Source organism: Setaria viridis, chromosome 3, assembly GCF_005286985.2.
Source record: "Setaria viridis chromosome 3, Setaria_viridis_v4.0, whole genome shotgun sequence".
Classification (NCBI taxonomy): domain Eukaryota; kingdom Viridiplantae; phylum Streptophyta; class Magnoliopsida; order Poales; family Poaceae; genus Setaria; species Setaria viridis.
Genome location: NC_048265.2, coordinates 3,304,335 through 3,328,059, shown reverse-complemented (window position 1 = coordinate 3,328,059; position 23,725 = coordinate 3,304,335). Strand labels below are relative to the sequence as shown.

Below are 23,725 nucleotides of genomic sequence, written 5' to 3'. Positions count from 1 at the left end.
TTCTACTTTTGAATTCGTACGGAATATGGAACAGGTTCCGGTGCTGTTCAAAGATGCCTCGGGACCGGCTTCTCTTAACAACAATCCGGATCAGTTCGTCCTTACCCATCACTTCTCTTTCGGCAATTGAATCCACTGGTTAATGATGTTCACAAAGACAGTTAGCACCTGGCCGATCTGTAATCATCATCCCACCTCGAAAACAAATTAATTATTATAGACAAAGCTAGCAAACCATATATATATATATAATATATATATATATATGTATGTATGTATATACATACCTCAGACCAAAAAGATAATACAGGTCGATAGAAAGTCCTGCTGGGAATAATCCCAAGAAAAAATTTGGAAGAAAACAGAAAAAAAAATCAGTTGGCCATTTTAGTTATGATCTTTAGGACAAAACTAATTAGTCCAAAAAGAAATTGATTATATAATTGTAAAAGTCATATACGTAAAATCGGATGACTATCTTTTTCCAGTTTCATGTAAGAAAACTAGCTAAACCATGGTGTTTATAGCGAGTAATTAATTAGTTCTTTTGTACTACGGGCAGTCTGCAGCTCCTGATGCTACAGTACCTGTCGCGGCCGCGGCGCGTCAACGGTCAGAGCTCTCGCAGCCCGTTTCTCCCTGATCCAGTTGGATAACAATTTTTTAATCGGGCGAGACACGCACGCGCCCTCCTCCACTTTCGGCTTTACTGCTGCTTCTACTCGCTAATCCATCCCTCCTAATTGCGGCCTTAACCACACTAGCAGCAAGCATGATCCATCGTTATTTAGTCCCCAGGCCAACCCCACATGTCTCCGCCCTCCTCGCTTCGTCGCCTCCGATCACCTATATATACCACCCCCTCGCGGCCTCGCCTCTCCCTGTCTCCGATCCTCAGCTCAAGTCTCCATACTCCAAACCACACATACCTGCTCTCACTGATCGCCACTGCCATCGTCTCCTTCAACCCTGTTACCTAGCTAGCCGTAGCCATCAGCAGCCACCGCCGTCTTGGTCGAGCATGGACATGGACATGGACATGGACATGGGCATGTGCGGCTTGGATGAGCTGGAGGTGCTGGCGATGAGCCCCGGCGGCTCGGCGGCGTCGGCGGCCGCGGCACCTGTCGCCAGCGAGGACGAGGGCGACCTGCGGAGGGGGCCGTGGACCGTCGAGGAGGACCTCCTGCTCGTCAACTACATCGCCGCCCACGGCGAGGGCCGCTGGAACTCGCTCGCGCGCTCTGCAGGTACTTGCCGCCGATCGATTAGCTCTTAGTGCCCATAGTTATATAAGTATATGATAAATTTTGAATACAATATACTAGTACAGCCGAGATGTAACGTCTGCTTCGTGATCACTTGGCCAAAGATGACACACTTTCCATCGCCACCATAGCTACCTCTCTAGCTATGGCTCATTGACATTTGTTAGTTGCAAAGTTAGCTCAGCAGCCACTGATCGATCAACTTGTGCTGGAGTAGTCTTATACCATCTATGTCCTCGTAATTCCTGAATTTTCCTCGCCAGACCTTGCTTACTGATCGATCGATGATCGCGCAGGCCTGAAGCGCACCGGCAAGAGCTGCCGCCTCCGGTGGCTCAACTACCTGCGCCCCGACGTGCGCCGCGGCAACATCACCGCCGAGGAGCAGCTGCTCATCCTCGAACTCCACTCCCGCTGGGGCAACCGCTGGTCCAAGATCGCGCAGCACCTCCCGGGGCGCACCGACAACGAGATCAAGAACTACTGGCGGACCCGCGTGCAGAAGCACGCCAAGCAGCTCCGCTGCGACGTCAACAGCCGCCAGTTCCGCGACGTCGTGCGCCACGTCTGGATGCCGCGCCTCGTCGAGCGCATCCAGGCCGAGTACTCCGGCGGCTCTGCCGTGGTTGCGCAGGCGCCGGCGGCGCCGGCGGCCCTGGTTGCGCCAGCGACGACCACGGCGAGCGCGCCGGCCGCGTACTACCATCCGAGCCCGTACGGCGGTCACGGGCAAAGCGCCGACGGCGTCGTCCCGCCGAGCAAGGCTCACGGCGGTGGTTACTACCACGCGGACTACTACAGCTACAGCGAGCCGGGCCAGGAGCCGGCGCCTGCGGCCATGAGCCCCGACGACACCTCCAGCGCGCTGCGCTCGTCGCTGACGGACGCGACGTCGCACGGGGCGCAGCATCATTACGCCGCGTCGGCGGCGACCCCGACGAACGAAGGCTTCTGCGGGGCCGCCGAACCGACGGCGGCGGGCGGCGACGACGTAGTTCAGGAGGAGGAGGAGGACGTGTTCGCCGGGACCTGGTCGGAGCTTCTCGCGGCCGCCGGCAGCGACGGTGGCTCCAAGATCGGCCTGCCGGACTTCGAGTTCGCCGATTTCGAGGACAACCTGTGGAGCCTGGAGGACCTTTGCTTACAGCAGCTGTGCTGATGCAGATGCACGTACGTATGCAACTGCTAGACAAGGTAGTGAGAGGAACACATCAAGGCACAAGTGAATAATAATACTCGGCATGTGAAAGAATATTGTCGGAGACAAAGGAAGAAATTCATGACAAGGAGCACGTACACATCAGCAAGGAAATCGACAAGTAACTAGTTCGTAGATGGTCTATATTAGTATGATGACGAATTCGAAACATGTGCATAGTTTTTCCTACTCTACTAGAAGTTTTTTTTTCGGATTTGCGCTTAGTTCAGTTTCAATTTTGCGTGCGTGCGTCCATATATAGGGAGTTTACAAAGTTTGCATTCATTTCTTGTCCGGCGTCCTCAACTGTAAAGAAATTCATATATACTTGAAGTTTAGATGGTGCACTCGAAAAATTTCTTGAAATCTAATCTAATGTAAGACTCCTTTTGTTTTTGGAAGAAAATAAGTAAGTTATTTTTTTAAGAAAGAAACTAAGTTAAGACCATCTTTACATATAGTTTCCATTTATGGTAGTTCGAAGAATTAATATATTTGGTAATTAAATATAAATAGTTCAGGACATTGACATGATCTTCAATTCTTCATTATGACAAACTACTAAATATTTTATTGAAATATCAATTTTCCATCAATCATCGTTCCCATCCGTTGGATGTAGATCCAACGATCCAAATTTGCGCCTCTTCTCTCTTATCGTTCTCTTCCTCGCGTCTTCATCTTCGTCCCGATAGCCCAAGCCGTGCGAGGCCCCCGACGCGACGCTCCTGCCATCCCCACCTCTATCTTGCTCCAGCAGCCTCCGCCACCGGAGCAGCCGTCCTCCTCCACCACCCGACGCTAACCCATCCGGGTTTGATGCCCCTGTCGTTTCCACTGCCTACCGGGGATCTCCACTGCTTGGCTCCGACGGTGCCCTCACCGCCTCTGCTCCGCCACCGCCGTCTCTTCTGCCTCTGCGCCGGCAGGCAAGCCGCCCTGAAGCTTCCTCTGCAGCCGGATACATAGGTGAACCCCAAAATCCCAAACCCCCAACTCTAACTCTAAATCCCCATCTCTAATTCAATTTCGAGTACAATTTTGGGTGATTGATGGATATGCAAGAAATCAATCGATTGGTGAGGAGTAAAACTCTTTTAGAAAATATACTATGATGAGTATTTCTTGTTATGAGTATAGTAGCAACAAAAGAATGTTGTCAATTTATACAATTTTCATACATCACTGGTCAAAGTTAAAAAAGATTTGACGACTACAAGTCCTAGTAATTAGAAACTTAATAATTGTCCCTATTTGGCGAAGGGGGTTCTTTTAGTTTTTCGGTTTTTCACAATCCCATCAAGTAGGTTTTTTGCATCATTATCCAAGATCGTACATATGCATATGGAAACGATGGGACGAGGAAACCGCCCAATAATGCACGCAACACACATATATAGCTCCTACTCCTACTACAAGAACTAAATTATTGGAGTTAGCGCTCTCTGCCCAACATGCCTATACAAGAAGCTGATTAAGCTAGAGCCAAACTAACAAGCGGATTGAGATACATCCAGTAGCTAGCTAGGTTCTTTCTTTTCTTTTGAGCATGGATGGAGACCTCCAAAAAAAACGTACAAGTTGGGAAGAAGAAGGACGTTGGCACGCATCGGCGCATCGCATCGATCTCTTCTAGTCTTCTAGAGGCATCCATGTCCCTGCACGCGTTGGTTTGCGTCCCGAACTTGCCTTGTGTTATATAGTTTGTTAATGTTTGTTGCTGCAGACATGGCTACGCTACTATACCTAGAGCCTGTAGACTGTAGCTAAGCTAGCTATAGTAGCCAGTAGGTTCGTCCAATGGTTTCCATGGCACCCACAAAGTGAGAACGAAGAACAGTCTCGGTCAATGCCGACGCAAAAGGTGGTCGGTGAATCGGAGAGATCGCACATTCCCACCATCATCACCACCACCGCACCGTACAAATACACGTAATACTCTCTTCTTGTTGGACCAAGGACCGGTACAAGTGCCAGTGTACGTACAGCCATCGATCGGCCGGTTCGAGACGAAACGAACAATTCAACGAAACGTGTGCTAACTTTTATTTGTACTTTTGCCTTATCCTGTTGGTAATTACTCCCTCCGTTCTAAATTATAAATCATTCCAACTTTCTTAGAGAGTCAAAGCATCTCAAATTTGATCAAATTTACTAACATTCATGATATCAGATAAGTATTGTTCATTAAATATATTTCTATAGTATATTTATTCGGTGCCATGAAACTTTATGATCCTCTTTATAATTTTGATAAATATAAAATAATTTGACTCCCAAAAAATTGAAATGACTTATATTTTGGAACGGAGTAGAGAATTAAGAACTCGATGGTGGTCAAGGCATGCAAGGCTGCCACTACGTGTCCTCGTACACTTGGCACGTACATGTGAAATGCAAGTCCTACGAGCATGTAGCCATGGACACTGTGTACCTTTGCGTAAAAATAGTGGTAATAAAAGAAGAGCTAATCGCGAGTATTCCTCTAGCTTGGGTACGGTCGCGTATATGCATGCGCTTGTTGATGATCGTCTCGGCCGGGCATCCAAAACCAAACTAGTATTCGAGAACTTGTGCTTCTTTTTATGCTTGCAAAAGCATTTTGACCGACCGGATATAAGCTATAGACAACAATTCTACTACTCCCTTCTGTCTAAGAACGTTTACCTTGGCCTTTCCTAGCATAGTAGTAGTCGCATTGTAAACGTGGGATCAGCTACGCCAGCCAGCAAGAGCAAGCAGAATTAAGCAGGTGACGTGGCGGTCAGCCCGGGCATGCCAGCTGGACGTCCCCCGCGCCGCCCCGCCGCCACCCCCCCCCCCCCCCCCCCCCCCCCCCCCCCCCCCCGCCCGTGCGGTCAAAGGGAGCCGAGCTCGGTCGTCGGTCTCCGGCTCCGGTCGTCGCGTCAACGTGGCCAGCGGGCGGGGGCGGGGTCAGCACGGTGACGTCCGCGACCGGATAAGGCAGGCCAGGCCCACTCGTGCGGCTTCCGCGCGCGTCTTTATTCGAACGAACGCGAACGGGCGGACGGCGCCGATCGGTCGCGCGGGACTGCTGCCGAGAGATCAGAGCCGTCCGATCTAACTGTCGTTGTCAGCTCGGACCGGCACACTGCAGCCTGTAGGCTGTAGCAGACGCACTTGGCATCAGCCGTGACATGCTGCTCCACTAGCTATGTAGTGGTAGTGGACTACTTCATTCTCGTCTCTCGGTATGTAGGAGACATGCATGTCGTTGGTCTGCACTTGCGTGACATACATGTAACCATCGTGGAATCATCATCTCCAAAGGAGATGGGAAAACCGATTTTCATTAATGATCAAATAGTAGAGTTTGTAACATGCACACAAGTGGCACGTGGTGAGATATCGCAATTTTCCTATAAGAAAAATGCGAATGCCCATTTTGACTTTGAAGAGTTGATAAAGCATACAAACATTTATTCATTTAGATATTTTGAGATATATATTTTTTCAAAAATGTGAATTACAGTCCCTTGTTGCTAGTTGGAATGCATGACGGATCCACTGAAGAAAAAATAATACGGATGCCAAATGAAGGGACAACTATACATTATCTACGGGCGCACATCATTTGTTGTCGGTGAGCCACAACTCCGTCTCTTGTCGACACCGGCCTTTTCTTCTTCCTCCTTATTTTTTTTACTCCTTACGCTGCCATGTGCTCGTTAGAATTAGGGGGACAGGGCTGTACAAACGGCAGCTTCTCTTGCTAGGGAATGGGCTAAAGGGAGGCCTTTGGCAGTTTGGTGGCTAGCGGTTGAGGCGGCTATAGCAAAGCGGTGGTAAGATGGGGGTGACCCAACACCCAACAACGTCCCCATCGAAGTGAGTTTAGGGCAGAAGAGCTTATAACAGTGGAAACTACCAGAGCCAGTGTTGAAAATGTCAAAACAATAATAGGCTCGCGCTTCATGAGATCAATATGCATTGAAAGTTTGAGATTCAAAATAACTAATGATTCACTCATCCCCATTAATAAAAATTTTGTTGGTTGGGTTGTTCCACACCTTATCTCAACTATCCATGTATTATCTCACTGGTCTCAAACATTTGAAAGCGAGGGAGCTCAGATATTGCGAAAGATTTTAGATAGAAAGAAATTCCACGCGCGCGCATAGTCGAAACAGTGAAACGGCCCATGTAAAATGAATGCAAGGGGATATAATAAGCACATGTCGAATGGAAGGCCCATATGTTTGAGTTGTGGCCCAGATGTCCATTGGCCTGCTGCTCATTTTTACCGCGAGGTGCTCAATCAAATCATCATCAGTAACCCACTCAAAAAAAAAAGGAACTCATCATCAGTACTCGGGGACAAACAAGTGAGAGAAGTTACCTGTGAGCAAATAAGATCGAATGCTTTACATGGAGCCGGAGTACATTCACGTACGTGCCAAAACTCTGCCACACGCATCCCATCCATAGGCGCTAGCTGGGTCATGCATGGCTCATGATCACAAGCTCTGAAGCTCAGGAGGAGCAGTCGCTACTCGCTACACTCCAAGCGGCGCAACACATGCGCACGAATGACTGGACTGGACAGCGAGTAGTGGCACTGTACCACCGCGAAGAATTCCTGCGAAAAAGTTACTTACATGTAAAGAAAGCGATGGCTACTGTACGTGTACGTACTATGTGATCGAGTTGTCGGTTGTCGAGCGATCATGCATGGAGCTAGCTAGCGCGCACGTACACATGCATGGACGCATGCACGAGCACATGTCGACGGCGATACGCGACATGCTGAACAGTTCAGGTCTTGCAGATGCAGCGAGAGAGCGAGGGTATAGCCAGGGATATATCATTGCATATTTGCATTGCGTGTGCAAACGTGTCGTACGTGTACTCGTGATCGATCGAGCGATGGAAAAGACGGGCATGGGCGCGTAGGCACGCACACACGGGAGTTGCTTGCAGCAAATAACACTACTGGGCATGCAGTGAGTCTCGGCAGGCAGGCCAGGCATCACGCATGCATCTGCATCGATCAAACATGCGAGCAGGGAATCTGTCTGATCTCTATGATCAGTACAACTACAACACCAGGCAGCAGTTGGACACGACCGCGAATCCGTGGATGAACCGATGAACAAAACTAAACGAGAGCCAGGCCAGTGGCAAGCATCCAAGAAGCGCATGCTAGCTCTGCCTGCTACCATGCACGTACCAACTGAGTTTTGTGCGTTGCGTGCCGATGGGTCCTGCATTGCATGACCAGGGCCCGGGCTCAGCGAGCTGGACGGGCCTGCATGCACTGCAGCAAATAAAGCCTACCAAATAATTGAGCGTCGATCGCATGCATTGGCAGCCACATGCATGCAGCATGCATGTTTCTTCCCAGGGCATGCAGCTGCTAGCAGGAAAGCCACATGCAGTGATTTTGCTGCACGAGATCGAGAGGACCGGTCGGACCACCGTACCGTTTCCCAAGTGGCCGGATGCCTGCCCTGATAAAGCTACACGAAAGACATGGCATGCATACCTGCAGCTAATACGTACGTGCATCTCCACTTCTCTGGCAAATGAATGAATGAATATTCAATTCGCCCAACTATTAATTCCAACTATATAAGCATCTCAGATCATCTCGCAAAACGTTTGCTAGCTATGCTTTGATAACTAGACCAGCGCATGCACTTCGATTCGGTGCGCAGAAGCAAATGAACGCTATGCAGGTCGAACAAGAGATCAAAGCAGCTAGCGATAAACATTCGCAAAGTGGCCTGTGGAGGTCCTGAGTTTCCTCTAGTCCAATTTCACGATTCATGTACTCCCTCCGTTCCAAATTTAGGGTCGTTTTGACTCTTCTAGATTTATATATATATATTGTTATGCATCTAGGCATACACTCATAATAATATTTATGAACTGAAAAAGTTAAAATGACCTACAATTTGGAACGAAATGGAGGAAGTATCTTTTTATGCGCAAGAGTGGTCTCTAATCTAATTTATGTAATATCGACCGTGTAAGAACAATGCTTGCTTCTTCGTCTTAAATGTCATAGCTGTGCTCCCGCAAGCTTTTCGAAAAAACAAAAACAAAAACACATGCATTTCGGTGCAGGGCAAAGACATGACAATGCATTTTGGCATGCATTGTCGTTGGTTTCAGCCATCTGCCTCTTGTTGTTAAATTATTTGGTGTGTGGTTGTTTGCTTTGCTATATAGTTTTCGTTGCCGCCCTTTGGTGTCATTGTATTGCAACGATCGAGACTTATTGCTTCTTTTTAGTACAATTGGCATCTCTCAACTCTATTATTTTTTAACTAAAGCAAAGGGAGTACAAGTGGTCATTGCATATGTTTTTGCATCGCATCTCCATGAAAAAAAAAAGGCAAAGTGGACTACTCTTACAAAGTAGAAATGTAATAATCATCGTCATATTAAATAAACCCAGCGCTTTATATAAATCAAGCATGGTTATATTACATGGATAAGCTAGCTCAGGAGGGATAGAAGGGAGCAGGAGATAGGTGGTTGCGAGAGCCCGGCTAACACGGCAATGGTGAGACTGGTTTCATGGGCAGCAAGAAAGAAGCGAGAAGGAGGTGCTAGGAGGCGCCAGACGTAGAGGGAGGGCCTTACAAGGTCAAGAAGAGGCCTTACAAGGTCAAGAATACTAATTCTGGCATGAGGAATCAGAAAATGCCAGAGAGGAGAGGTTCCGTGAAATGAAAAGCTCAAACGGGATAGCACCGGTTCATAGGCTATGTGGGAGTGGCCACGCGAACACTAGCTTGTCCTTGCAGTCGGGGTCGATCGGTAGTAGTTTTGTCTTTCTGGAAGTCGAGCGCCGCCGTTTTGTACTGATCATTGACTGATGAGACCATGATGGACATTTCTTCCCTCTTGTTATCCTGGAAATAATATGTGGAAACCAATAGACATATCACTGCAAAGAACTGTATGTGTATATATTCTCTTTCGATTCTCAAAAGTAACGATAGCAATACACTTACGACATGGATGTTGTTAGCAGTGTGAGATCTAGGGTTTTCGTTATCCAAAGGGTCATCCTTCACCATGACGTTGGGCAGCTCGGGATCAGGGATCTGCAGGAAAAACAAGGACATTAATGATCATCATCAGTACTGCACACTAGTTTCCAAAAGATGAGATATGTCGGAAGCAAGAGGAATCAAAGAGAGAAAGCAAGGAGTGACCAAGTAGCTAGGGGAGATCTAGAAGACAAACAGGGTCTGGAGACTATTGATGTCCAGTAACACATCTCAAAGGTCCAGTAAAGGCTTGTCGATCTTGTTAGGAGAACTTACAAATAGTTTAGAGAAACACTGAGAGAGTAGATATGATGAGAAGGAGAGAGCAGCAAAAACTATTGGTCAGTGTGCAGTGCAAACAAGAGCAGCAGCTGCATGAAAGAATTGAAATAAGCAATGCAAGTTTTTCGGAGTAACATCCATGAGAAATGAAGATCACCTGCGCTTGATCGGGATGAGAGGCTATATAAGTTATTCAGATATCGATTCCAGCAGATAGATCTTGGTGTGGACTGGTAGCTACTAGCAGTGGCACAGGAGAGAAGGCCAGGCTCCACACATCCTCACTCTCACTAGTCACTACTATAGTTCGCTGCTCGCTCCTCACTCGGATGCACAATTATTTATACTCCAAACAGGGACTAGTGGCATATCTGGTGGGCTGATACGGAGGGCCTCCTTGAACTGGGAGCAAGGGACAAGTGGCTCCCAAGTCCCAAGCCTTTTAGCCTGGCTCTCACTCTAGGAGGGGAATCTCTGTCCTTTTCTGATCTCCCTCTTATTTTGTCTTGATCGAGTTCTTTTTTATTTGCATCAGTAAATTATTTAAGAAACTGTGATAGAGGGCCGGAATATTGAAAAGTTGTTGGAGATCATGTATAGTACAGACAGGTGCACTCAGTAATGGCTGATCTCAAGCTACCACAGTTCACCTATGCATTTTTTTTCTTTAATTGTAAAATCACCAAATGCAGATATATGATTATATAGAAATTTGCTTGTGATGAAGAATAAAAAAAAAGACATCTACTAGCTGTTGTGAAGATGATCAGGGAAAGCGACCAAGTTGGATCATGGAATCCCCCAAGGCATGCATTCCTGCAGCAAATTAGTAGTGAAGATCACGCACTAGCCTCTAGATCGACAAAGATATCTGCATTATATTTCCCCTTTTCATCTGCTGGGTCGTTGTCGGGGTTAACCAATGCTCGTCGTCAGCTCGCGAACTCCGATGTGCATGGGAGCTGAAACCTGGAGGCTTGGAGTGCTAGTATATTGCTCGAACTCGCAGTGCTCCAAACTCTGAAGCCATCTGATGGCGTGCACGTGGAGGAGCACGCAGTTTCTGAACAGCGCCATAATGCAGAAGACGCTAGCTAGCGTCGTCGTCTTCGTGCTGAGTCCCCATGAATGCAGGCGGAGCTAGAGATCATGTCCCCCGGCCCATCTCTCTTCTCATGGGGAACGGGGGGCATGTGGTCTTCAGGATCGACACCCTGGATTCAGGAGAGGGATCAGAAATGTCGCAGCCATACCTGTGGGATTAATTAATAAACTGCAGTTTACAATGGCCAGCAGATGCTGCAGAAACAGAGCGGTTTCTTGTCTAACTTGCTCCATTTTCAGTATTGCACTGACTGCTTGGGTCTTCTGCGTGATCGAGAGGATGGCATGTATGAAAAGCTGATTTCTGAAAACAAACGCCCACCCACAACTATAAGCACGACATGTACTTACATTTACAAGTCATCTATTACCAAATCAAAGCAGCAACTGCTCTCTCAGCTCAGCTTGTCGCTGTCTCTCCCAGCAGCTGGTAGCTGTCTGCTGCAAGCCTGCAACACCATGCATATGCAACTATGCAAGAAGTGTAGCTAAGCTAGCTGCTTAGGCTTCAGGTCATGCGTGTCTGCATCTGGCCACAGCACTGATGCGCTGAGCTGCGCGCTGTATGCCATGTGAGTGTGGTGGATCCATGGCGGTGAAATTCAAAGCCCCATTGATGCAGGATGGTGACATTTGATGGCCATTGGGCCCGTCAGTTGATGCCTGCTAGAGTCGCTCTTGTCAAGTCAGCTTAGGAATTAGATTAGCTTCTTTTTTCTCAGTGATGATGAGGGTTTCTCTCTCTTTTCTGTTCCTTTCATTTGAGGCCCAAACGCAATCGGCCTAGAGGCCTGACCCTCCTTTTTGAGAGAGACCGGGCCAGCCTCTGTTTATATAATTTTTAAGGCAGCTGTGCCCGTGCCAAGTAAGTACCCTCCGTCCTAAATTGTGACATTTCCGGATACGTCTAAACATAGACTATATTTAAATACATAGTAAACATTATGCATCTAAAAATATCAAAACGACCTATAATTATTTGGAATGAAGGAGTAGTCCATTGACCATCACCGTATACATGTCCGTGGATATACTACTCCATGGATATGCATATACTAGACTGATGATGCTTGACAGGCTTGCAGCGTAAACAAAGGATATGATTCCAATATGAAGTTCATTTCATTACTTTTTAAAACAGATCCGTGAGAGGAGCAGTCAAGCAAATTAACGCTAACTAACTGCCATCTTTTATAGCCAAATTTATCCATTTTTCGAACCGAGGGTAGCTCAGCTGGTAACCTGCTCACTCGAGTTCGAGTTCTTAACTTAGCATGGTGATAGTACTCTTTTAGTGGTAGATAATGTGTCTGTTGATAGTGAAACGCTAATGGTGACTTCGTCAATATTGAGGATTTGTTGGCTCAGTCTTTCGAAGGTGCTCATATGGGTAGGAGTGCGTGCGTGTGTTCATAGAGATGAGTCTACGTGCATGTATGTGAGCGTATGCACTGTGCGATTTGAAAAAAAGATCAATTTTCTTTTAACTTTATGTTCCACCGTGATAATTATTGGATCATGCGGTCACTGATCGTCCACACGGCAAATCCAACGGCGGATAGCTCTCCCCAGGCTATAAATCCAACGGCGGATAGCTCTCCCCAGGCTATAGGATGTGCTCTTCTTTTTAGAGGGTACATATATAGAACACACAATCTCACATACCACACTTACACCGTACGTACGTACATGCGTGCGCGTTCATATACACGCTAGAGAAAAGATTGGGTAGACTACTGCTCTGAAAACGTGCATTACCACTAAACGCACACGCGTATGTACCTACACAACTCAGAAATAAATGCTGGAAAATCCACCAGAATTCATCGGATCCAACCCATGATTTCCCCTAAAGGCCACCGGTGCTACCGAGGCTTGCAGTTCGCTTATCACGTGCGCTTCAGTCTTCACCGCTCAGGGCGACCATAATGTGGTAGGAAAGTAGTCCATAGGCAATATTATATTCCATTTAACCACCTAGTACCTTTATATGAGTAGTCCATACGAAGGAAATAACAAAAATCACCTATAGTACTATGAGCTACCCAATCAAAAGTGAGAAGTGAGGGTAGATGATTCTTTCTACAACTATGGACTGCATGTGGACCCCAATTATATGGACTGGTTTGAAAAAAACGTTGTGGTTGCCCCTCAGGTGCTCACCGGTCACCCGCTTGGCTCTCTTCCAGTTCCAGTCTCGTGCTCGTGCAGTCCCCTCCAGTTCCGCCACCTCCCCTCCACCTCCGCCGGGCACCCACCACCGCTGCGCCAATGCGGCCGCTGCGACTGCGAACGCCACGCCACGGCAACCTTTTCACGGACCTCAGTCACCTCACGGTGCCGCCAGAGCCGGACGAGGTGTTCAACCCGGGGAACCCCGTGGAGGTGCTCCCCGACGAGCCCGGCCTGCGCGGGGCCCACTTCCCGGCCGGCGTCGTGAGGCCCAGCACCAAGCCCCGCGGCTACACCATCCAGTACGACGCCGTCTTCGAGCCCGAGGGCTCCGACCGCCCACTCCGGGAGGCCGTGCCTGCGCGGACCCTCCGCCCGCGCCCGCCGCGAGGGAGGCGCCCGCGGAGCACGCCACCGTCGACGCGCTCCTCGGCGAAGCCTGGTGGCTTGGGCCTTGGGGTCGCCCTCGGCGGCGCGGACGTGGCCGGGAAGGTCAGGGTGTGCTTCCCGGAGACCCGGGAGGTCATGGAGTTCGACGCCTCTGACGTCCGACCCCACCTCGAGTGGGTCGCCGGCTCGTGGTGCTCCCACAATATCATGGTAGTAAGGGTTTCCATCTTTCCACGAGCCACTAATCCGTGAAAAATTCCGTCCTTTTCCGTCAGTCTATGTGATTTCATTGTTGGGGTTAGAAATGGCGATCCCATATATTGCTGGTTGGCGGCTTCAGAGTGAGAACATTGTGGACCCTTGGACATTGGAATGCATAAGGATGAATGCTATGATCTATGCGATATGGATTGTTACCTATTGTTGTAACTGATGGATCTCTATCTATATTAGCTTGAGTAATTTAGGAGTTAGAGAAGGGTTCAGGATGTTGCAGGATATGGAACTTCGAGTTAGTGTGCTTGTGGCCCTGCTGGCTGCAAGATTGACAGTCAACAGGTTTTTTTTATTAAGTTGAGTTACCAAAGAAAGCTACCTGGTTGCGTTGCATATGTTCGATTAGAGATGGATCGTGCTGGAATGAAGTGATACTAGTTGATCTGAACCAGGAAAGCATTTGAGCCCCTTGATATTCATTCGGGGTTTAGTAATCTGCAGTTGTTTTTTCTTTCTAGTTTCTATTCCTCATCAAGTCGGCATGCTCAAAACTATTGAAGTTTTAAGCCCTCAATTTCTAATGACGTTATGAACGCTTTATGTTGTAAACTTAAACCCTTGAACGAGTTTCTATTTCCGCTAGATGGTAGATATGTTAGAGATATATGCTGTTGTCCTTCCTAGTACGGTTTCACTGCTTTACATTGTTGCTTAGAAGTAAGGTCATTTATGATAATATGAGTTCCTTCCTTGATTGCTAACATAAATTTATAGGATTCAACATGTGTATTTTTTCATGATCATGGTAGATTAGCTCTTCCTATATTTTTTTTCTTTGTGTAACCTGTATAATGTTTCTTCCCGCTCCTTTGGGCTGTTTAATGAGCGCTAAACCACCACTCTTTGTCTGCTAGGCAATACCCAAGGCAATTGCGTACACGAAAGGAATGAAAATCAAAGTTTCCAAGTTGAAAGATAGTTCTGTTGTTGCTTGGTTTCCTGCACTTGTTGCAAAGATTTTCTGGAAGAACTACCTCTTAGTGGAGTACACTATTTCAAAGAGTGATGGCACTGCATTCTCTGAGATTGTTGATGTGAAGCACGTAAGGCCTTGCCTACCCCAAGCATCAGCTATTAGTTTCTGCATCAATGATGACGTTGAAGCATTCCAAGGTGGTGGCTGGTGGCTCGGGGTGATTACTGATGTTCATCCAGGATTAAAATACACATTTAAGTCGGCACATTCAGGGGTGGAAATTCAGTTGAGCCAGAAATTACTGAGGCTTCAATATGACTGGGTTGATGGTGTATGGAAACAAAAATCACAGGTCCGCACAAATCTCCCAAGAATCAATATTTCTTTCAAATACTTGTTAAACTTAAATTAGGTCCACCTATTGTCCATACTTCTTGTTTTAACTAATTACAAACTTGACTTCTGAAGTTTACATTTTTTGTTAGCATTTGAGATTTTAACTATTGGCTGCAATGTGTGGTAACGATTGATAAATTGGTGCATGTGAGCTTTGCACTATTGCTGATGCAGGTGCTGTTCTTTTGACATATTAAAATGGAAGTAGATGTTACAACCTTCAATCTGTAGTTAGTTCGCCACTTACCACAGTTTCCTTCAAATGTGACTTTGTTAAGATCTTAACATATATTCCACTATTGCTTGTCTGGAATTTTTTAGTTCTTGCACATTTCACAGCCACAATATCTGCTTCATTGACACAAAAATACAATACACTTTACTTCTTTTCTTTTTCTCTCTGAGAAGAGCACTACTCCAGAATCCGGTCCTCGTCCTCCGAGTGCTGCTTCAGTAAAGAAGAGGAAAACTCGAGTTGATGGACCGCCTGACCCTGCTGCAAGCCTAACGAAGAAACACAAGTCTTCCAAGCTTGGGCCATCTGAAGAAAACAATCGTCATGAGTCGTCTTCCAAGGAGATATATCCAGACATTGAAAAGCGCCCGCTCAGAGATGCTTCTCGTCCAGATGACCAGGTACCACTGATGATAATGTTCGAGCGTTTGTTTGAAAATTTTGCTCTTGCTAAATCGTTGAAACCTGTTAGAATTCTGGCCAGGCAAAACCTGCTCCACAACCTGAGCCCACTCCTGCACCTGCTCACAGGAGGAAAGTCATTCTGAAGCTGTCTCTTCCAATGAATGAATCAGTGAGTTGTGATTTCAGGCCCGCAGCTGCCCCAGATGCTACCGTCTCGCCCCCTACTTGTGAATCCGATGCCGAGAAGAATGAGGCAGTACAGAATACTGCCACCACACCCGTTCCTGAGGCAGAGACATGCAGCAAGTCCCCAGCCAAATCCCCGCTCACTCCCTTGGATGTCATAATCGAAGAGCTGAAAGGTTGCCGAGAGCAATGGCTTAAAGCCCAGTCTCAACTAGATCATTCAGTGACTAAGGCCAAGGAATTGGAGGGACAGGTGGCCAAACTCCGAGCAGCCTCTGAAGGTTGGTGCTTTAATTCTTCGGATCATGATTTCCAGAGTCTCTTTCATCCTCTTACCCTTGTTTTGGTTTACAGCCGACGCACAGCACCTTCGGGAGATGATGGACAAGCAGGCAAGCCTTCAACAAAGACTGGAGCTGAAGGACAAGGAGATTGAAGACCTGAAAAAGAAGCTTGTGGATTTGGACGAGCAGATGTCCTGCGTTGAAGCCGAACTGCCCCGAGGTGCTGTGATGGCCGCTTTCCATGCTCTTGGAGTGCTGAAAAGCCATCTTCCCGATCTGGATGTCGGGATCTTAAGCAAGGGGTATGCGTGCACACCTGCAGAGGCCCAAGCTCTGGCCGATCAAGTTCGTCCAATAGTTGAACCCTTCGTCCAGCGTCTTGGGCTGTCGGTGAGTACCTCATCTTACAATGATTGATTTAGTGATGTGCGGGAGCAAAACGCAGAACAGGCATTGCCGTTGCTCCCTCAGTTGCTGCGCCTGTCAGAGTTTCTTGAGCAGGTCTGTACTTGGTTTGATTGCCAAAGACCGCATGACCTTGCTATGGATCGAAAATGGTTTATGGCTTTTGCAAACCTGCTGGTTGCGTCCAAAAAGTTTCTGTTTCACATCAAATCTGCTCATTTTTGGAGCGAAAATTGTGAAAAGATGATCATGCCACGGGATTGTTTTCCAAATTCTGTGGGAACTGAATTGTTTCCTTGTAATGTACTCATTCATTTTATAGAAAATGTATTTTAATTTGGAAAAGTCAAGCTTAACCGAAAAGTAATAAAACTGTATCAATGGATTGGTACTCCACGGTGACAATACGATGTTCATTCCTGTTTTCAGAAGTCACATTTGGAATTTGTTACAAAAGAATTTTGAAAGATCGACAGTGACCAGCACTAAAAAAATAAAAATAACGAATCCTGCAGTGATCTGACCGCCCACGTGTCACGGTGTCAGATCCAACGGCGGATAGCTTCTACCCGGGCCGTAGGAACCCTGTCACGTGCTCTTCGCCGCTGTGCTCTCTCTTCCGGTCTCGCGCAGTTCACTCCAAGGTCTCCAGCCCACCTCCACCTTCCCCTCCCCCTCCGCCGCTCTCACCACCGCTGCGCCAATGCGGCCGCCGCGAACGCCCCGCCGCCGCGACGCGGCGTCGCCGCAGACGGCTGAGGCGTTCAGTCCGGGGGATCCCGTGGAGGTACTCCCGGACGAGCCCGGCCTGCGCGGGGCCTACTTCGCGGCCGTCGTCGTGGGGCCCAGCACCAAGCCCCGCGGCTACACCGTCGAGTACGACGCCCTGCTCGAGTCCGAGGACTCCGACCGCAAGCTCCGGGAGGCCGTGCCGGCGCGGAGTCTCCGCCCGCGCCCGCCGCCGCTCCGGGCGCCCGCGTCGGGGGAGGCGCCCGCGGTGCACGCCTCCGTCGACGCGCTCCACGACGACGCCTGGTGGCTCGGGGTCGCCCTCGGGGGCGCGGACGGGGCCGGGAAGGTGAAGGTGTGCTTCCCGGAGACCAGGGAGGTCATGGAGTTCGACGCCACGGACATCCGACCCCACCTCGAGTGGGCCGACGGCGAGTGGTGCTCCCCCGATAGCATGGTAGTAAGGGTTTCCAACTTCCGATAAGCTAGTAATCCATGAAGAAAATTTCGTCCCTCTTCCGTTATATCCATGAAAAAAATCCGTCCCTCTTCCGGTATTCCAAATGATTTCATGTTAGGGTTAGAAACGGCAATCCCAAACGTTGTTGTATGGTGACTTCAGAGTGTGAGAGGATTGTGGATCCTTGGATTGGTTTGAAAGCCTTTGCACATTGGAACAGATAGAGATGAGTGCTATAGCCTATGCGATATGCTCATTGTTGTATCTATATTAGCTCGAGTAATTCAGCAGTTAGAGTCTTAGAGAAGGTTTCAGGGTGTTGCATGATATAGAACTTGTGAGTGTGCTTGTGGTCATGGAGGCTGGAAGATTGCCGGTCATCAGATTTTTTTTATCGAGTTGAGTTACCAAAGCAAGCTATTTGGATGCGCTGAATGTGTTCAATTAGAGATGGATTGTGCTGCAATGAAGTGATACTAGCCGATCTGAACCAGGAAAGCTGAGCCCCTTCATACTCATGGGGGGTTTTAGTTATCTGTAACATTTTCTTTTGTATAGTTTCTGAGCTTCATCAAATTAAAATGCTCAAAACTATTGAAGAAGTAGTGAACCCTCAATTTCCTAATGATGTTACAAATCCTTTCTGTTGGAAACAGAAATCTTCGAAGGAATTTATATTTCTGCTTGATAGTATGTATGCTAGAGATAGATGCTGTCAGACTTCCTAGTAGCTTTTGACTGCCTAACATTGTTGGTTAGAAGTTAGGTCATTTACATTAAACCAATTTCCTTCTTTGACTGCTAACGTAAATCAGTGGGCTTCAGCACCTGTATTTTTCCCTCCATTGTGTTGACCATGGTAGATTAGATCTTGTTATTATTTTCTTTTCTGTGACCTGTATAATGTTTCCTCCCCCTTCATTGGGCTGTTCATTGAGTGCTAAACCACTGCTCTTTGCCTGCTAGGAGATACCCAAGACAATGCCATACACAAAAGGAATGCAAATCGAAGTTTCCAAGTTGGAAGATGATTCTGTTGTTGCTTGGTTACCTGCAGTTGTGGCAAAGACTATCTGGAAGAACAACCTCTTAGTGGAGTACACTGTTTCAAAGAGTGATGGTATTGCGTTGTCGGAGGAGATTGTTGATGTGAAGCATGTCAGGCCTTGCCCACCACAAGCATCAGCTATTCATTTCTGCATCAATGATGAGGTTGAAGCATTCCGAGGCGGTGGCTGGTGGCTGGGGGTGATTACTGATGTTCATCCAGAATTAAAATACACATTTAAGCCGGCACATTTGGGGGTGGAAGTTCAGTTGAGCCAGAAATTACTGAGGCTTCGATGTGACTGGGTTGATGGTCAATGGAAACAGGAATCACAGGTCCGCACAAATCTCTCAAGAATCTGTATTTCTTTCAAATATTTGTTAAACTTGAATTTGTTTTTGTCCAAACTTCCTGGGGTTGCCTTGCTCTTATTTTAACTAATTACAAATATGACCTCTGAAATTTATATATATTTTTATAAACATATGAGATTTTTAACTATTGCCTGCAATGTGTGTTAGATGTTTTTAAGTAATGATTGATGAATTGGTGCATATGAACTTGCACTATTTCTGATGCAGATGCTGTTCTTTTGCCATATTAAAATGGAAGTAGATGTTACAACCTTGAAGCTTCTGTTCTATCTGTAGGCAGTTGGCCAGTTCCACAGTTTCCTTCAAATGTTACTTTGTTATAAGATCTAAGATATACTCCATCAAGTTTTGTATGGTTAAATATTGCCTAACGTTCTTGTACATTTCACAGCCACAATATCTGCTTTTTAGCGACACAAGGATTTAATACACTTAACTTCCTCCTTTCTCTCTTCTCTGGAACTTTCAGCTTCATTACTTGACAATGTTAATGAAGTACCATGATTTCTGCAATTAGAATGACCAATCATAGACTCTTAGCATGTATCTGTTGTTTGGATTTCTTGCTTAGGCATATTTTGCAAGCAAATGTTGCTTGCATTCTGTTTCGTTTGTATGACTTGGTTCTCTCGGAAGTCGGAACTCAAAGAATAACGTAAAACTGGCAGGTCCTTAGCATTTTAGGAATTCACTTCGTTGCTTCAAGTCACACCCTGAATTGTTATTTATTGTGGGTTAGTTTCTTTCACTTTTTAGTAAGTACATAAGTATACATATTAAAAGGGAGAAGAATGCCCACCAGACCCAAAAGTTCTTAGTTAAGATAATCCAAACTCTGTTATGGCTTTAATATAGATGGGAATATGTTGTATAATGTAATCTCTTAACATATTGCTCTTGCCTTGGAATTTGATGTCCTGCACTGTATGGTCACGAGGAAGTTAATTGTTTTGTTTCATTCTAAAGCATTATCTGGTTCTTGTCCTTTCACTTTTGTACAAAAGATGTAATATTAAGAACATTTAGTCCCATTAGTTCTCGGCTTTTATTTTCTTACATATGATTAATCGATCACCATGAGTTTTTCTCCTTGGATGTCTATATCATGTTGCTCCTTATCTTGAGATTACCAGGCACTTTCTGCGAGCTAAGAACAAAGCCTCTACATTTTTTATTTGAATGCTAAAGTTGCTTTCGCACCAATAGTCTTCCGTTACTCAAAGCATGTTGGTTCAGAGTTGAAAACTTCTACATTGTCTCAAGTGGTGTTGGTTTATGGAGAATGGGAACCGCATTGTCTGCTATTTATCTGTGGCTGATTGCTACACCAATTTAGACAGTTGTTCCTTCAGGTCTTATGGTTCCAAATATAAGCAGCCTACAAACTCTCAGCTGTATATTACCCTAGCACACATTTTCCCTATTGTGGAAGAATAGCACATAGCAATATCTGTTGAGCCCTGATACGTAATTTTCTTGCTATTCAGTATGCTAGTTTGATGCCATCTAAGTGGCATTTTGTCATCTAAATGGCATCTGATAAGACATCAAGAATTTTTAAGCCAATTTTTAATTGGAACATACAACAGAAGTTTTTCCACCCTATGGAAATGTCAGCTGCTCTCCATTATTTTTTAACTCTCTTTTAAAAGGCAGCTCCTGTAGATTTAACAGCTAAAAAGACCTGCATTACTTCCAATCTCCTCATTGGTGATGATCAGGCTATGACTGGAGAAGAATTTAAAAAATCATCATCTAATTCTAACCCATGCAGATGTATGGTTATCTTTACTCCAGTCTCAATGTGGGCAGCTGTTTATTAGGAGAGGCAGCTGCCAGCAATTGATATAGCTTATTGCCAGAATTAAAAAGGAAAGGAGGAAAGATGTTTTTAGCCATATCCATGGTAGGTACATAAAACTGCTTGTGGACTTTGTACTGTTTGAATTCAAACTTGTGATCTATAACCGACTAACTGTTGATGATTTGAATAGCAGCAAAACTCGATGATATCTTAGGAAGCCCTTCTTATGTTGGTGAATTTGGAGCATAATACGTTTCCCAGTATGTTCTGATTTCTGAAACAGCAAGTGCAAGATAGATTGCAAGCTCATAATGCTGATGATGTGCTGATGTGCGTTATGCCTTGTAATTGCTAATTACCTACCAAATTATTTTTTATGCCTTTCTTTATAATGTACTGAAAGCAAAATTTACACGATGGTGGTTCTGTTCTTTGATTGTGTTCTAAGTGCCGATCAAAGTTATTGGTAGGAATAGGATGCTCCTCTTAGGGTGGGTAATCTATAAAGTATCTGCGCTCCTGTATGTTCTGAAACTACAAGTTACAAGCTCATAATAGTGATATGCACAGCTGTATGTATACCTTTTTAACTGCTAATGTGCCTAACTAACCAATTTGTTTTTTATGCCCTTTGGCTGTCTTTTTCAGAATACATTGAAAGCAAAATTTAAACAAGGCGCCAAGGTTGAAGTCAGCAGCGACGATGAAGGTTTTCATGGAGCTTGGTTTGAGGCGACTGTTCTTAAATCCGCTGGCAGCAAGTTTGTGGTGGAATATGCTACACTGAAGGCCGACGATGAGACCAAACCTTTGACAGAAGCTGTAGAATCGCGGCACATTAGACCACCACCTCCACATATCCCTGTTGTTGATGGATTCAAGTTACTTGATGAGGTTGATGCCTTCTGCAACGATGCATGGTGGGTCGGCGTGGTATCCAAGGTTATCAGCAACCAGAAGTACATGGTCTACTTCAAGCGTTGGAGGGAAGAGTTGGAATTCGAGCATGGACAGCTGAGATTACACTGCGACTGGATGGGTGGGAGGTGGATGCGGGCTGCCCCGGTACGCCTTCCCTTATCTGTTTTCCCTGAATTGCTGAATCTTTGATTGCAGTTCCCAATGAATTGGTCACGAGCAATTTGATCCTAACCGCTACTGTCGCTGGATATCTTCCCCTATGTTCCTGTTTGTCCTTAGTTGAAAAATGTCCCTGTCTGTTTGTTTTTTTTAGCTCAGTTGTCATATATATAACCCTGCACTGCAGATTTCTTTGTCGCACACAAGCTCATTGGCATTCTACCAACCTTTTTTCAGGCACTTGAGATGTGAAGGCTGAAGAACTGTGGGCACAGTTTTGTATAGGAGCTTGGGGGTAGCAGCCAGAAGAATTGCCTCACCGACTTACCACGCTTCGTCCTCTCTGTAGCATCTTCTTCCGTGCTATGTTTGCAGTAGGTTGCTTGAGCGTCCATGCGGCTTGAATTCTTTTCTGTTAAGCAGAAACAGACTCGAAACGAACACGGCCGTTGGATGTTTCATTCCATCCCCTGCCAAGGTCTCATGGTGCAATTTAAGAGCGTCCCCTGATTGAATCTGGACCACCCAATCCTCCCCGTTTTAAACGGCGGAATTCAATGTGGGCTGTGGTGGGGGGAGAGGGAGAACATGGCCGAGTAATGCCTTTGCCAGGTGTTATGATCATATGAGCATCAAATTAGGGGAGCAGGCTCCTCCGTCCTCGGTCGCCGTATGCACTGGCAACACCTCTCGTGGTAATTGAGGTGCCCCGTCTTTTCGTTGTGCAGCTTTATGTACTGGGCGTACTGTGGCAACATGAAACCGGAAAACACCTACTACCTTGCGTCCTTGGGTGCTAGCCTGTTATGTTTGATGATGATCACATGAAGTGGATAGATCTATCCAACAGTCCCCAACTTAACTTCTTGGGTGCACACTGCCTTGCATACAATTTGCCAGCTGAGTCTCGTTTCTTTCGGTTATAATATTCCTTCCGTTCCAAATTGCAGGCACAGTAGTCAGCGAGAGCGCTAACCCAAAATTTCAAATGGAACGCTGCGCCTTATATTTGAGGATGGAGGGAGTATTCGGTGTCTAAGACGAGGCGATTGTGTCGTTCGCGTGACTTAACTGAATAATGGCTCATGAAATGAGCGTTCTCAGGTGGTGGAGTTCTCGACGGAGAAGAGAAGAGAAGAGAAGTGGTGTTGCGTGTTTGGAATGGAAGTCCGGGCTGCTGAATAAAAAAAAAAATCCTTGGCTCTTTCCGGTATAGCTAGCGGTTGGACAGTCACAATCGCCTGCTCTCTTCTTTTTCCCGTCCCAGAACTCTATTACAGTATACGCATGGTGGCAAAATTGGACTGGGTGAAGGCCTTTAGCGTCGTACCGCCAGCCTTTTGTGTCGTGGCGTTGGTCTAATAAACGACCAACTTTCTACGCGAGGAATGTCCCCGACTGAAATTGGTTGGGGGTATTCTGCTGACAACATTTACTCTGTGGAACTGGCAGCGGCGAGCGAGGTGGATAGATCGGAGCAACTTGGTGCACTCGCTTTAATTTTCGCTTGCCTTGTGACCTATCAGGCAGGCTAGGCGCTAGAGGCAACGGATCCATGGAGAGGATGTGATGCTAGCTTTGTCATGCATGGTCTCCGGCAAGGCAAATGATCGAGATTTACGTACTGCGCGCAGTTATGCGGCGACCGTGACGACACAGAGGCTGCCACGTCAAACCACACCGTCCGG

The 23,725-nt window shown here is 46.5% G+C and overlaps 1 protein-coding gene, 1 long non-coding RNA gene and 1 pseudogene across 2 annotated transcripts; 2 read left to right on the top strand and 1 right to left on the bottom strand.

The window, feature by feature from the left end:
* Window positions 1-832: 832 nt before the first annotated feature.
* LOC117850182 (uncharacterized) lies at window positions 833-2,832 on the top strand. Its single transcript, XM_034731989.2, has 2 exons — window positions 833-1,250; window positions 1,565-2,832. The coding sequence occupies exons 1-2, from the start codon at window positions 1,022-1,024 to the stop codon at window positions 2,425-2,427; spliced, it is 1,092 nt and encodes a 363-aa protein (XP_034587880.1). The 5' UTR covers window positions 833-1,021; the 3' UTR covers window positions 2,428-2,832.
* A 6,025-nt stretch (window positions 2,833-8,857) lies between these two features.
* On the bottom strand, window positions 8,858-10,174 carry LOC117850000 (uncharacterized). The gene is made up of 3 exons (XR_004639146.2): window positions 9,931-10,174; window positions 9,453-9,545; window positions 8,858-9,350 (listed from the first exon to the last, which is right to left on the bottom strand). It is a non-coding gene; the product is annotated as an uncharacterized lncRNA (long non-coding RNA).
* A 2,883-nt stretch (window positions 10,175-13,057) lies between these two features.
* LOC117849488 (uncharacterized) lies at window positions 13,058-22,552 on the top strand (annotated as a pseudogene).
* Window positions 22,553-23,725: the final 1,173 nt, after the last annotated feature.